Source organism: Nerophis lumbriciformis, linkage group LG02, assembly GCF_033978685.3.
Source record: "Nerophis lumbriciformis linkage group LG02, RoL_Nlum_v2.1, whole genome shotgun sequence".
NCBI classification, from domain to species: Eukaryota; Metazoa; Chordata; class Actinopteri; order Syngnathiformes; family Syngnathidae; genus Nerophis; species Nerophis lumbriciformis.
In genome coordinates, this window is record NC_084549.2 from 37,208,540 (window position 1) to 37,224,561 (window position 16,022).

At 42.5% G+C, this 16,022-nt stretch overlaps 1 protein-coding gene across 2 annotated transcripts in view; it reads right to left on the reverse strand.

The window, feature by feature from the left end:
* pkd2l1 (polycystic kidney disease 2-like 1) overlaps window positions 1–16,022 on the reverse strand; it is a 40,643-nt gene that overhangs the window by 5,637 nt on the left and 18,984 nt on the right. The window contains exons 2-3 of one of the 2 annotated variants that reach the window (XM_061962140.1): window positions 718–1,100; window positions 387–500 (exon numbers count right to left, since the gene is read on the reverse strand). In XM_061962140.1, coding sequence (XP_061818124.1) covers window positions 387–500; window positions 718–991 — 388 coding nt within the window. In that variant the 5' untranslated portion in view covers window positions 992–1,100. Of the gene's footprint in view, window positions 1–386; window positions 501–609; window positions 697–717; window positions 1,101–16,022 lie in introns of those variants that run through there. The other variant, XM_061962151.1, reaches the window with a different exon arrangement.

Here is a 16,022-nt window from a genome sequence, read left to right on the forward strand (position 1 = left end):
CTCGCTTTTAAATAGTTTCCGGTAAATTTGCCGTATCATAACTTCAAAAATCTTTCAAAAAAATGATCTCAGGTACTGCTTGAGCAGCAGAGCAATCTGCGTAGGCAATGGTTGAACACATTGGCAGGCAGTAGGCAATCTGCTTACTTGTCAGCTGTGTGAACCACTGCACTATCAATGGCACATTTAATAGCCATGACTTGCAAGCATAAAAAAAATTTGGACCAGGATGGGTTGCTAATACTGCAAGTATACTATGCATTGTTTTTTTTGGACATTTTATTGGGCTGAATCAAGGATTTCAAGTATTGTACCAAAATATGAATGCATTTTAGTTTCATCAACTTCAAGGGAGTGCATTGAATTGAGATGATATGATTACTCACATAGACAAATATCCACCAAAAACACCACATAGATCATTAACTCTCGTAGAGTGGTGCGGACAAACAGTTCCCTGTTATCCGACGTGTTCTCAGTCAGTGTTGTGCCCCACAAGCCTAACAAAAAAAGAAATGTCTGTTGTTGAACAAATTTAGGAAATACTTTTGCAATCCTTCACATGAAGTTGAGTGCTACTGTACTTGATTAAGTCATAAGATGACCCACCTTTGATGAAAGAAGAGCAGCCTTCATGAGGATTTTATCAGCCAACTGTGGCTCTTCTGGGAACGGAGTGCTACTGTGTATATTTGATTAAGTCATAAGATGACCTACCTTTGATGAAAGAACAGCACCCTCTGCGCTCCTTCATGAGGCTTTTATCAGCCAACTGTGGCTCTCCTGGGAACGGGCTCGTGGTGTCCACATTGTACATGCTTTCCATGGAGCCCTGAAACGGGGGCTTAGGGTTGTAGACGGTGTTGACAGCTCGAGGCAACGGTGGTGGGGAACCGCTGTAGCCCTGGTTCACCCACGAACCCATATTTTCCAACTCACACTCAACCTGGCTGGTCAGGTGGCTGCCGGCCCGATTGTTCAGAGTCTTCATGTTGCAGCTGAGCAGTGCGGGTAGCTTTTACCTCTTGCTCTGTCAGAGGATTTTAAGGGGTATTGTAGGTGACATAAGCCTGTGGAGGGAGGAGCTGCCACCAGGTCTTCTGCAGGGACATTTGCTGTCATCAGATGTTGAGACAGGTGACGTCATCGCGTATCCAGGCACAAAAAAATTATTCAAAGGACTAATACTTAATAGAACTGACTCACAACAAATGTTATGGTTACTCTAGTCAACATCATGACCTTATTGGCTTCAAAAATGTAGGCACTGTACATATGGACATGTCACTCTGGATCAAACAAAAGCTCTACAAAAACTATAGATCGGTATGACTATGTTTGCCATAGTTGTATGCCGCAGTGTTAAATTGCTGTATCATAATTAGTTACCGGTAATATCTTGGAAGTTCTTTCTTTATCTAGCAAAATAAGCTAAATGGGATATTTTAAGTCGGATGCAATGCCGTTTATTTTAGAAGAAGAAAAACTACATTTTGCCTCACCTACAAATACAGACATGAGGAAGGAAAGTTATCCAAAAAATAATACATATGTGAACAAACAGTTAAAATCAAAATTAGTCATACTTTGTCTAATTTGAACCCTTTTGTGCATAATTGCCACTGTAGTGGACAGCTATATTAATCAAAAGCTGTTGTCTTCAATAAGCTCGAATCTTGAATTTCAAAGTTGCTACAGTGGACACTTGTGTCTTGTCACACACTGCCACCGATTGGTCAACTGTTGAAGTGTAAAGCAGCAGAAAAATATCTGTCCACTTTTTTTTACTCTAGGAGACCATTGCAGGTATTCGAATATAAGGATGTTAAGCAACATCCAAAGAGTAATATAATTAACATTTCTGAGTATTGATTTTCTGATTAGAGAAAATTATAATTAATCAATCTTTAAGCATTGCCGTCCATATTTTAACTGCAATTTTTAGTATTGCTGCAACTGTTTTGATGTTTAGGTAAATACTTAATCTGCAGTAACTTTTTGGCTTCAAATCAAGTAATTTTATTGGTACTAGAGGTGGAAATCTATGGACACCTAACGATTCGATTACGATTCAGGAGCTACAATTCGATTAAAATCCATTATTAATGCATCTTTAATTTATGTATATTGATGCAGTTTTACATTTCTTTTCATTTCACTAAATAAGCGTTTTTTACTTGCAACTTTACAAAACAGTGCATTTGTAATAGGAAACAGTTAAATTAATTCCCACATTTATTAAATTAATGAAAATGTGTTCAAAACTGGAGCATAAAGAGCCCTATAATAAAGGAGCTGGCCGTATCTCTCGGTGAGGTGGCTCGCTGCAATCAGACACATTTTAGAACTGTCTGCATTATTTTATTTACAATAAATAAATCGATTATCCATTATTGACGTTTACTAATCGGTTTTATAATCGTCCATGTCCAAATTGCGATGCATCTAATAATCAATTATTTCCCCCACCTCTAATTGGTACCGTACTTAAAATGAGTTGTAATTAGGATGTAGCAATACATTGTGCATATTTTTATATTTGCATTTTAAAAAACAATTTTAGAAGTAAGGAGCCTAAATGTTTTTGTAACAGTATTGTTATATATTTACATTGTTAAAGATCATAACAGCACATTTTATAGTGTTGACAAGTGAAGTTCAAACAAATGTTGTTCAACCGAGTGGACAATTCTCCTTGAATTGTATGTTAAAAAAAAAAAAAATTCATAAAAATGTTTTCCTTTTTTTTTTTACATTTTGTTTATTGGATTTTTGACATACAGTCAGGAAATACAATGAATCACATGTCAAATGTTCTTTTTTCTCTCCTCCAAACAAGTAACCCACAAAAATTATACTGTAGCCGGGACAGAGATGGAGATGTCCGAGACATACAAAGGGAGGTCATCTTCATACAGACAGAATTTTACTTGCGCATTGTGTCTACATATGCCCGTAATGAATAGGTTTGTACAAAACGCTATTGACAGAGGCTCAATGGCAAGAGCAAAAAGCAATAGGCTCAGGGGACAGCCCTGCCGTGTGGAATGGTAAAGTTGAAAATATTAGCATTGAATGTTGTTTGCCCTGACTGAGATGAACACTGGAGCTTAATCCATGAAATTAAACTGTTATCAAAGCCTAATCTCTCCAGGACATCAAATAGATCATTCTAATCCACTCGGTCAAATGTCTTTTCAGTATCCATAGATATCCACGCCTCTTCAGTGTTAGAGCAGCTACATCATACAATACATCGAAAAGACGTCGTAGAGTAGAAAACGAGTGCCTATTCCGTATGAACCGGGTTTGAACTGCATTAATAGTAGAAGGGAGAATAGTATCCAGAAATCTGCCCAGTGACGATAACACACCTCCCTTTGGGATCAGAAATACTATTTGATTATTACACATGTTCCTGAGGAAATTAACTCCATCTTTAGAGACTTTTACAGAAACTTGTATACACCCCAGATTGACCCATCTCTTTCAGACATTGAGACATTTCTCAATGGTATAGACTTACCTAAATTGAATACAAGGCAGGTATCAAATTTAGATCTTGCTATTTCTGTAGGCGAACTACACGATGCTCTTCAACAGATGCCAAACAATAAAGCACCAGGGCCTGATGGGTTCCCTGTGGAGTTATACAAAACATTCTGGTCACTGCTAGCTCCGATATTTATGAAAATGGCTTTAGAGATTAAAGAAAACTCATTCCTTCCTCCAAATATGAACTCTGCCACGATCAGTCTCTTGCTAAAACCTGATAAAGACCCAACACTTCCATCCAGTTACCGGCCAATCTCCCTGATTAATGCTGATCTTAAAATTATCTGCAAAGTATTAGCTCAAAGATTAGAAAATGTCACTCCATATATAGTACATCCTGATCAAACAGGTTTCATCAAAGAGAGACAATCGTCCAACAATGTTCGCCGTCTACTCAATGTGATAGACTATTCTGTTATTCATAATCTAAAAACAGCTGTTGTTTCATTAGATGCTGAAAAAGCATTTGATAGAGTGAACTGGAATTTTCTTCTAGCTACTCTACAGAAATTTGGATTTGAAGACTCATTTATAGAATGGATTAAGGTCCTATATAGTTTTCCTACAGCTTCGGTTAGAACGAACAGCCAAATATCTCCAAGGTTTAATCTTATGAGGGGCACAAGGCAAGGGTGTCCACTTTCTCCGTCACTGTTTGCTATATTTATTGAACCTCTTGCAACTGCTATTCGACAGCATGCAAATATTAAAGGCATCCATACCGCAACCGTTCATCATAAAATAAGCCTTTATGCTGATCGATTCCACTGCATAAAGGGAACATTAAATACCTGGGAATCAATATTTCCTCCACATTGTCAGATCTGAATCGCTTGAATTACTCCCCAATCTTAAAATCGATTGAGGATGATCTGGCGCGTTGGAAAACACTGCCAATCTCACTTATGGGAAGGGTTTCTACCGTGAAAATGATGGTCTTGCCTAGGGTTAATTATCTATTTTCAATGATTCCAACCAAACCTTCTCAAATCTGGTTTAAGTCACTAGACTCACACATCAATCAGTTTCTTTGGAAGAGTAAACCAGCACGAATCAGCCTTAAAACTTTACAAAAACCCAAAGAACATAGGGGTCTAGAACTCCCAAACTTTTCCTATTATTTCCTTGCAAATAAACTACAATATATATTAAAATGGATCAATCCCACTTTATTAGATAGTTTATGGTTAGAGATTGAACAATCACTTAGCCAGGAGATCCCAATTTCTAACTTGCCCTTTATTAGCCAAATTCTCCGAAAACACAACTGCTTTAAAAGTATTAATATACGCACTACCTTAACAGCTTGGTGGGAGTTTTTGAAAATAACTGGGTCCCCGCTCACTCCATGCCAATTTACGCCTATTTGGAATAATCCTGATTTTCTTTTAAACAAGAAGCCATTGAACTTTCCAATATGGTATGATAAGGGAGTCGGATGCCTTGGGGATATCATCAATGCAAACAGTTTTATCTCTTTTAAAAGTTTAATAACACAATATGCAATCAATCCTAATAAATTTCTAGAATATATACAAATCAAATCTGTAATCAGCGCAAGATTCAACAAAACAACATGGGAAAGTAATCCTACGACCGTTAAATTCTTCAAAACATCTGCCCCCAAAGCTTTATCCAAATTATATGCTCTCTTATCAAAAATAGATAACACAATAAGTATTCCAACTTCTAAATGGCACTCAGACGTATCAACAAGCTGTGACCCAGAATTCTGGAAACAAATATGCCTCAATACTACTCGTTTGATTAAGAATCCAAATGTACGACTGATTCAGCTCAAAATACTTTACAGAATACATTACACCGGTCTAAGAATGTATAAAATGGGTTTAGCTGACTCTAACATCTGTGTACACTGCTCAGATAATAAGATAGATAATTACTTGCATTCAATGTGGTCCTGTTCTCCCGTGAGTAACTTTTGGCTTGGAGTGTGCGAGAACCTATCATTAGCGTTAGAGATTCCTATTCCCATCTCCCCCGCACTCTGCCTGTTGGGTGATCTCTCCGCAACTGATCTTGATATAAACAAAACATACCTCCTTATAAATGCGTTAGGCATCGCCAAGAAAACTATTCTCATTAATTGGAAATCAAAAAATAATTTATGTATAAACCTTTACAAAAACATTTTATTAGATTATGTAGTTATGGAAAGAATGTCTGCTGAATCAAAACAACAACTGACAGAATTCCGATCTCTTTGGGCACCGCTAATTAATTTTCTGACCTGACTCCCTTGGGGGCCGGGGCTGGGGCTCTGTCCCGGGGGTCTTGCTCCGTGGGTGGGGGGTCCTGGGTGCCGGGGGGCCGTGTGCCGCGGGGTCGGGTGGGCCTGGGGTGTGTTTCCTGGTTCCGGCCTGGCGGGCCGATCCGTGGGTGGTCTGGTGGCTGGGGGTGGGTGGGGGTGCCTGGGCGGGTGTTGGGGTGCGGGTGGGGCTGTGGGCGGCCGCCTTGGGTTGGTTGGGGGGGCTGTCCCTCCCGTGGGTGGTTGGGCGGGGGGTTGCGCCCGTGGGGCTGGGGTCTTGCCACTGTCGGGCGGGGGTCGGCTCGTGCCCCTCTGGCTCCGGGTGTCCGTGGGCTTCCTCCTTCCCCTGGGGCGCGGGGCGGGGTCTGCCCGGGGTCGCCCTGCGCTGCGGCTGTGCGGGCCTGCCTGGTGCCGGGTTGGGGGGACTGCTTGCCTCCCTTGTTGGGGCCCCGGCGGTGCTGCCCGACTGCCCTGCGGGAGTCCCCCTCCTGTGTTTTACTACGCCCTTATTTTTTTATTAATTTTATTTATTTATTTTAATTTATTTTATATATATATATACCGTATTTTCCGCACTATAAGGCGCACCTAAAAACCACAATTTTTCTCAAAAGCTGACAGTGCGCCTTATAACCCGGTGCGCTTTATTACGATTCATTTTCATAAAGTTTCGATCTCGCAACTTCGGTAAACAGCCGCCATCTTTTTTCCCGGTAGAACAGGAAGCGCTTCTTCTTCTACGCAAGCAACCGCCAAGGAAAGCACCCGCCCCCATAGAACAGGAAGCGCTTCTTCTTCTACTGTAAGCAACCACCCGCCCCCGGAAGAAGAAGAAAAAACGCGCGGATATCACCGTACGTTTCATTTCCTGTTTACATCTGTAAAGACCACAAAATGGCTCCTACTAAGCGACAAGGATCCGGTTCATAAAAAGACGCAATCTCTCCATCCGCACACGGATTACTACCGTATTTCACAGCAACTGATATTCCTGTGAACCGCACTGTGGAACGGGAGCACGTACGGTGAATATTCGCACCACAGGGAATGAGAAGTCATCCTTCACTGTGGTTCTAGCTTGCCATGCTAACTTCCACCCATGGTGATATTCAAAAGGAAGACCTTGCCAAAAGAGACCTTTCCAGCCGGCGTCATCATAAAAGCTAACTCGAAGGGATGGATGGATGAAGAAAAGATGAGCGAGTGGTTAAGGGAAGTTTACGCGAAGAGGCCGGGTGGCTTTTTTCACACAGCTCCGAAGGCGAACACACCTTCACTAAGACGGGCAGACAGCGCCGGACGACATACGCCAACATTTGCCAGTGGATCGTAAATGCCTGGGCAGATATTTCGGTCACAACTGTGGTCCGAGCTTTCCGGAAGGCAGGATTCACAGAACTGCTGCACAACAACAGCGACACTGAATCCGATGACTTCGACGAGACGGAGCCGGCCATTTTTGGATCCCACGCTTGCGCAACTTTTCAATTCGGACACCGAAGACGAAGAATTCGAAGGATTTACGAATGAACAATAACTTCAGAAGGTGAGCGCTATGTTTATTTTGTGTGTTGTGACATTAACGTTCGAGCAACATTATGTTGCTATTGCTCTACACCATTTTGAATTTTACTATGTTTGTGATTGCACATTTGCGTACATTTTGGGACAGAGTTGTTAGAACGCTGGTTTTCAATATATTATTAAAGTTTGACTGAACTATCTGACTGTTTTTTTGACATTCCCTTTAGCGCAGCGTAGGCGCGGCTTATAATCCGGGGCGGCTTATTGGTGGACAAAGTTATGAAATATGTAATTCATTGAAGGTGCGGCTAATAATCCGGTGCGCCTTATAGTGCGGAAAATACGGTATATATATATATATATATATATATATATATATATATATATATATATATATATATGTATATATATATATGTATGTATGTATATGTATGTATGTATATGTATGTGTATATATGTATATGTATATACATATATGTATGTATATGTATGTGTATATATGTATATGTATATATATATATATGTATGTATGTATGTATGTGTATATATATGTGTATATATGTATATATATATATATATTTTTTTATTTTTTTATTTTTTTTTTAATCTATTTAAATAACTTATTCTGTTAAATTATATATGGGTACGCGTGTATGTGGGTGTGTGTACGTTTGTATATATGTATGGTGAAATCTGTGTGTATGTATGTAGGTACATATGTATGTGTCGCTGCCCCGGTGTGCATTGCTGATCGCGGCGCCGGGTCTGCTGAGGTGCCGTGGCATGCCGGCTGTGGGCGCAGGGCTGGGCCCTTATGGCTTTTTGCCGGATGGGATGCCTGGTGGGTGGTGGGCGGGGGGGGCCTGGACGTGCGGGAAGGGCTGCGGGGTTTGGTGGCGTTGGGCACTGTTGGCGACCAGGCCTCTTGTTTATTTTTATTTATTTTATTTTATTTAAAGGGTTTATTTTTATTTTATTTTATTTTTTTCTTTTCTTTCTATTTTTTTTTTTTTTTTTTTTTGTGTTGTGTATGTATGTGTTGTGTATATGTGGGCTTATGTATATGTGTGTGGGTGTATTAATGTGTATATATGTGTGGATGTGTATGTGTATATATGTATATGCATGCGTGTGTATATGTGTGTATGTGTATGTATATGTATATGCATATATGTATGTATATGTGTATGTGTGTATGTATGTGTATATGAATGTGTAGGTGTGTGCATGGGTGTGGATGTCCGGTGGCTCAATTGGCCTGGCTGTGGATGAGTTGGGGTAGGTGGGTTGGTGGCCTCGGTGGTAGCCGGGGGTGTGCGTTGTTGTGGTTTACGGGGTCGGTCGCTTTTTTGTTTTGGTTTCGGCGGCCGCAGGTGTTTGCACTGCGGACGGGCGGTGGTGGTGATGGTTGCTGCGGTGATACCAGCGGTTGGCATCGCTGTGTTGGGTTGGAGTGGTTGGGGGACTGTGGCTGGTGTCTGTGCGCTTGTGGGGTTGTGGGGCTGGCTGGCGTTGGCTTGCCGGCTGGTTTGGGGGCTGGCGTGCGGACGGGATGCATTGGCTTCTTCCCCCGTTGGGGGGCTCCTTCCCCTGGCCGGTACTCGTATAGGCACGTTGCTGTGTGGATGGCCGGGATGCGGTGTTTGCATTGGGCGTGGGGGCTGTGCAGTTTTTCTGCGTTTGGTTGCCGGTATGGGCTCTGCAGGGTTGGGTTGGGGCGGGCGGGGGATGGCTTTGTTTGGCGGGGGGAGGGCTCGCGTAGCGTCACGTTAAAGTGGTCTGGTGTGGGTCACGGGCTGTGGCGGGGGGTGGCGGCCTCCTGGCCGTAGTTCCTGGTTGTCGGCCGCGTGGACTGGGGGGGATGTCCGGGCCCTCTACTCCTCCTACTTATAGCGCACACAGTCACACATATATAGGACTTTGGGGATTGTCCTGCGGGGAGGCATGGCGGGGGGTTGAGGATGCCTCCAATGGGGCTCCAGTCCTCCTGTCTTGTCCCCTGCTCGTCCATCCCTCAATCTTAGCTGCATATTAGACACTTAGGATTTGGGGGGCTTGGCTTGGTTGGGACCCACCATGACCTTGATGTCCCCCAATTTTAATCGCATTATTAGTTCCCACAAGCATACATATCTCACTCACGCTACAGTACACACATCAATAGGGACTGGAGGTCGGCTGTAACGGCTGACCTCCTAATTTTAACTACACAGTAGACACTCTGGGGGCCTTGTACACATGCATGGGGGGATTGGGGTTCGGCGCACCCCTCATTGCCTCGTCGGCCGGCGGGGACTGCGGTCTGGTGGCCTGCCAGGCTTTTATTCATTTATTATTGTTATATATTTTTTTTATTTTTAATGTATTTATTATTTTTATTTTTATTATTTACTTATTTTTATTTTATTTTATTTAAAAAAAAATTTTTTTTTTTTTTTTTTTTAAATCTTATTATTTATTTGTGTGTGGCGTCGCGCGGGTCTCACTTCCTGTTGGGTGGGGTCCGTGCCCGTGTGGCCCTACCTTGCGCTGTGGGGTCTCTGTTGGTGACTTGATGTGGTGGCGGCGCAGCCCCCGTGTCTGGTCTGGATGCTGTGTCTCGGTTGTTTGGGCGGTGGTGTGTTTGTGCGGGTTTGGGTTGGGGTGGGGTGTTGGTGTCTCTTGTTTGCGTGTTGGCGTTCGGGCTGACTGGCGGGCTGGTGCCGGCTGGTCTCCGTGGTCCTGGTGGCGTGTGGTTGCTGGTCGCAGTTTTTTTTTGATCGCTTTGATTTGATTGACTGGTGCTGGCTGTCTAGGGTTATTGCGGCTGCTGTTTCTGCTGCCATTTGTTTGTGGTGTGGGCGCCCGTGGCTGCTGGGTCTGGTGCAAGGGTGTGGCTGATGTTGTGACTGGTGGCAGCGCGCGCGCGTGATGGCTGTCGGGGCTGACGAACTGTGTATATGTATGTATATGTGTGTGTATGTATGTATGTATATATATGTGTATGTGTACATATGTGTATGTATATGTATATATGTGTATGTGTGGGTATGTATACATGTATGTGTGTATGTGTATGTATATATGTATGTATGTATGTATATTTCTGGGGGTACGCTCTGGGCCTGCCTGTCAGACGGGGGTCGACACCTCAGGCTACTGCATCCGAACTGCGTGTCTGGAGCTCCTGGGTGCCGCTGTCCATCCCTTCCGGGTGCCCGTCTTGGTTGGGGCCTAGTCCCTGCGTCAATTGTGGTAGCTTGGTGCTGCAAGGTATTCCGAGGTGCTGCGAGTCGGCCAGTTGCTGGGGTAGTGACCTTGTTTGTCAGCATGTCTGTGATCTTCTTTTAATTCTTTTTTAAAATTTATTTATTTATTTTTTTTAATATATTTTATTAATATTATTTTTTAATTTTTCCCCTCCCTCAGGGGGGGGGCTCGGCGGGGCGGTTGCTGGTTGTTCCATCTCCATCGTTGGGGTCCCTGCGGGTGGGGTGGGTGGTTCCCGTGGCCCTGTGCCTGGGTGGTCCTGTGCCTGGGTGGGGGGTGGGCTCGTGGGGGCCCGGTTGCCGGTGGGGCGGGGGCCGTCTTCCCGTCCGGTTGCGGGGAGTCTCTGGGTCCCTCGGGCGGGGCGTCTCGCCTTTCTGCCCGTGTGGGGTGTGGTCTCTCGCTGGCTTGGGGTCTGGCTGTCCCCTGCTTTTCTCGTGCCCTGTCCTCTGCCGGGTGCGTCTGTCTGCGGCCTGCTGCTGGCCCTTGTGGGCGGTACGGTGGGCCGGGCTCTGGAGTTCCTGTCGCTGGCCGGCTTGGCTGCGTGGGGGCGGTGGTCCCTGGTTCCCTGGGCACCACGCCTCCTGTTTGTGGGTTGGGCTCTCGGGGGTGATGGGGCCGTGCTCTGGCTCCCACGCACTCTGGGAGTCGAATGTATTGTACATGCAAATTCACATATGCTCACATACGTACATAGGTACCTACGCTCCCACATACATACACAAATACAGTACATATTTACCTACCTAATGTTCGTACATCCACACGCACATTCAATATACAAACATACACATACACATACTGTACATATACATTCACTGTACAAACACATATACACATTCTGTACATATACATTCATTATACAAACACATATACACATTCTGTACATATACAAGTACATATGCATACTTACACTCATGCACATAATCACGTTTCATCAAACATATATTAACGTTGTTGCCCTAGGGTAAACTGGGTGTAACACATGGCACACTGACAAAGCTTAACCTATTGTGACTATAACAATCTACAAGGTTAATGTAGGTTGCTTCTCTTTCTCCCCCTCCATTTTTCTGCATTCTTTCGTATCTCAAGTTATCATAACGTATATGTATTGTTGCATTTAAACAACTGTATTGTTGATAATAAAGGTAAATTATTGGTATTGTTCATTATCAATAGCGCTATTTCTATTGGTATTTGTATTGATCCATTTGTAGTGTAATAATGCTCATTGTCATTTCTGTATTATTTTTTATTTTTCGCTAACTGCTTATTTGCTATTACTTTTACCATCATATTTGTACATGTCATATTTGCTGATGTTGCTCTATTGTTGTTGTTGTTTGCTGTTGTTGTTTTTGTCTCTCTGTCTAATCCCCCTCTTGTCCCCACAATTTCCCCCTCTGTCTTCTTTTTTTTTCTCTTTCTATCCCCTCCTGCTCCGGCCCGGCTGCACTAAATGATAATATAAATACATTTAATAAAGTCAAATACAAATAAGGCAACAAGAGAAGTATCCTACACTTCTCTTTTGTAAAGTAAATCTGAACAGCCGACATGGGCATCTACATCAACTATATGATTTGCCTGAGAAGCTGGCAAGGACACAAAAAAAAAAAAGAAAAAGAAAAAAAAAAGAAATACTATTTGAGTGTAGAAAAGGAACAGACTTGTGTAGCAAAAAAGCAATTCTTATCGATTTGCCTGAAAATAAAGAGTGGTAAGTCTGTACTATATCCATCCTATTCTCAGCCTCAAATGATCAGAAAGTTTAAGATGAATCTCCTGCAAGAAAATTACCTGGGTGCCCAGATGACGGTGATGATGTAATATCTTACTTTGTTTTATAGGATTATTAAGCCCTTTGCAACTTAAACTGGTAAACCTAATGCCACACCCGTCGGACATCACTGTTAGATTAGGCTTGGTGATAGGAGAAAGATGCTGATATACGAATATACAGTATACAACAATGAAAGTCCGTGGTAAAACTAAACAAAAAAAAAAAAAGCTTGACTGATGCAAAGAAAATAAAAACAGTGGCCCCCACGCCCCCCATCCCAAAGCTCTTTCAGAAGCATCCTTCTAAACTGGGTGCATGCAACATCCCCCGCTTCACAAAAAACAACCATCGTGCCTCATCTACACTGTCAAACAACACAGTGTGAATAATATGACATCTAGTTAACAAATAAAGTGCACTAAGGTTTAAGTTTGAATAAGATGAAAAAAGGTATCACAACCTATTCCTTCAATCGACTGTGCAAATATGTATGAAGTCTACCAATATCCAACCGGTAAATTGGTCAATAAGATAGTACAAAAAATACTTTACCATTTACTTTTACCATCAAATACCCATTTTAATGTTTTTGTCCACAAAGTCTGACACCATTGTTGGATCATCGAATCTGTGCGTCTGGCCGTTGGATAAAGTGACCCGCGACGTCGCCGGAAAGCAAAGTCATAACTTCACGTTGGGACATGAATGTAGCCTTTTCTTTACCGCAGCAAAGGCAACTCGCCTTCGAGGGTTGAAGTCGGAAAAAATTGAAATCCTTTTGCCCATTGAGGACAACGGAGAAGCCTCACCCGCCCTTTGTAGAATCTATTGCCGAACTTAAAATAAATCCACTCGTGCAACGAGTGGTCGAGGAGGTGTGTACTCTTTAGGCCTAGTGCGGAAGGTCAGGTGAGCACAGTCCAGCATGGGCTTGTCGTCAAGTTTCAGAACCTCCTGCAAGAATTAAGTGGTGAACTAAGTCGGGCGGGGGCCCTCAGAGCCACCACTCGGACATTATTCCACCTCGAGTGGCCCTCCAGATCATCACATTTTTTAGGGAGGAGATCCACGGTGGCAGTTAGCTTGTTGACACTAGTACGTTATGCTTTAGCACTAGCAGCGAGCTCCAGGCTAGCGATGGCCCCGCTTTGGGACGAGTGATGGCTCGAAAGGGCTCCATAACAGCCGCTATCTCTCGGATTTAATATTGTCGAGGATGTTGGCTCACTTTTTGTCCATCTTTTGACTTATCCGCTTAAAAAGGGTCTAGTTGATGACCCACTCCTCCATGATATCTGGATCCGAAGACGCACATGCTTTGGAGCGTTCCCTCGACTAGACATCGCGGAACTCAGAGGCGCAATCCACAAAAAAGAAGCTGCTCACGACAGGTCAGTTAAATGTATGGTAGAGTTGACGGCCGGAGTTAGTAAAAGTGCCATTAAAATATAAAAAATGTCACATTTCCACAAAGCCCCCGCTGAGCACGCCTTGCACCAACCGTGCTCAGCCGGAAGTCTCATGAAGTTGACATTTAAAAAAAACAACAACACTTTTTTTTTCTATTTGGAATATTTTCCATATTCCTTATATTGTTAGACAAATTAGAGGAATTGTATTGTAGCGAATTGTAATCAAACCTAAATAAGACATTACATATGCCTGTATAGGGTTGTACGGTATACCGGTATTAGTATAGTACCGCGATACAAATGAATAATTTTCGGTACTATACTGCCTCTGAAACGTACCAGTCCCACAACCTCCCTGCGCCAGCACATTGCTGGTTTTCCGAGCATGCTCGGTAGCACGCAATCCCGGAGTACTTACAAGCAGACACTGTGTGTAGACAGAAAAGGGAGAACGGATGCCTTTTGGCGTAAAAACTAAAGATAAAGGTGAAGTTCTAACACTGAAATGCTTTAAGACATGCCGTCGGCAGTGTTTTAGCTACTTCTGCATCACTAATCCTGGTCTCCATGGCGACAAATAAAGTAAGTTTCTTACAAGGATCATCCCTGCAGGACGAGGAATAGCTAAACATGCTTCACTACACACCGTAGCTCACCGGCATCAAAATGTAATCAAACGCCATTGGTGGATCTACACCTAACAGCCACTGTAATGATACCAAGTACAGGCACGTATCTAGTCGATACAACTATGATTACGTCGATATTTTTTGGCATCACATCTTCTTTCGTTTTTAAAAAATGTATATTATGTTTATAAACTCAAGAAATATGTCCCTGGACACATGAGGACTTTGAATATGACCAATGTATCATCCTGTAACTACTTGGTATTGGATTGATACCCAAATTTGTGGTATCATCCAAAACTAATGTAAAGTATCAAACAACAAAGAATAAGTGATTATTACATTTTAACAGAAGTGTAGACAGAACATGTTAAAAGAGAAAGTAAGCAGATATTAACAGTAAATGAACAAGTAGACTAATAATTAATGTTCTACCACTTGTCCTTAATAATGTTGACAAAATAATAGAATGATAAATGACACAATATGTCACTGCATACGTCAGCAGACTAATTAGGAGCCTTTGTTTGTTTACTTACTACTAAAAGACAAGTTGTCTAGTATGTTCACAATTTTTTTTAAGGACTTAACTGCAATAAGAAACATATGTTAAATGTACCCTAAGATTTTTTGTTAAAATAAAGCCAATAATGCAATTTTTTTGTGGTCCCCTTCATTTAAAAAAGTACCGAAAAGTCTCGAAATAATTTTTGTACCGGTACCAAAATATTGGTATCGTTACAACACTATGCCTGTATTGAGAAAATGTAATGTATTCTACTGATTGTAAAACTTCCTGTCAAAATGAGAATAACAAATACAGTATCTAATGAATAACCTTTAACAAGTGTGTATTTTGCCGTTTTCAGAAAGCACATAGTCACTTAATTCTATTGATTTTAGGATATGAATACAATTGCAGTGTGTTTGAACTGTGCAACAAGACTTCTATTAATGCCATACTGTAAATCAAATCAAAATCAAATCAACTTTATTTATAAAGTACATTTGAAATTTACCAGAGGGGTAGCCAAAGTGCTGTACAATGGGCAGGTTAAAAGATAACACAAGAGAAACGAGCAAGCACAACACAAACAGAGCATGATAAAAAAATAAAACATAAAAACAAGTTCACAGCAGGTGCATTGTGGGACGCCATAGCAAAATGGAGATCACTCAGTGTTAAAAGCCATGGAATAAAAGTATGTTTTTAAGAGTGATTTAAAAAACAGGAAGAGAGGAGGCCTGTCTAACACTCAAAGGTAAGTCATTCCAGAGCTTGGGAGCAGCAGCGGCGAAAGCTCTGTCACCTCTAAGCTTCAGCCTTGTGTCAGGGACCGTCAGTAGCAGCTGATCGGCTGATCTTAGGGATCGGGTGGGGCAGTAAGGCTGAAGGAGGTCGGAGAAATGTGTTGGAGCGAGGTTGTTTAGACATTTAAAAACAAATAGTAGGAGTTTAAAATTGATTCGGTAATGCACAGGGAGCCAGTGAAGGGACGCTAGTATAGGGGTGATGTGCTCACGCCTGCGGGTCTGTGTTAGCAGACGAGCAGCAGAGTTCTGCACGAGCTGCAGGCGGGCGAGGGAGGCCTGGCTAGTGT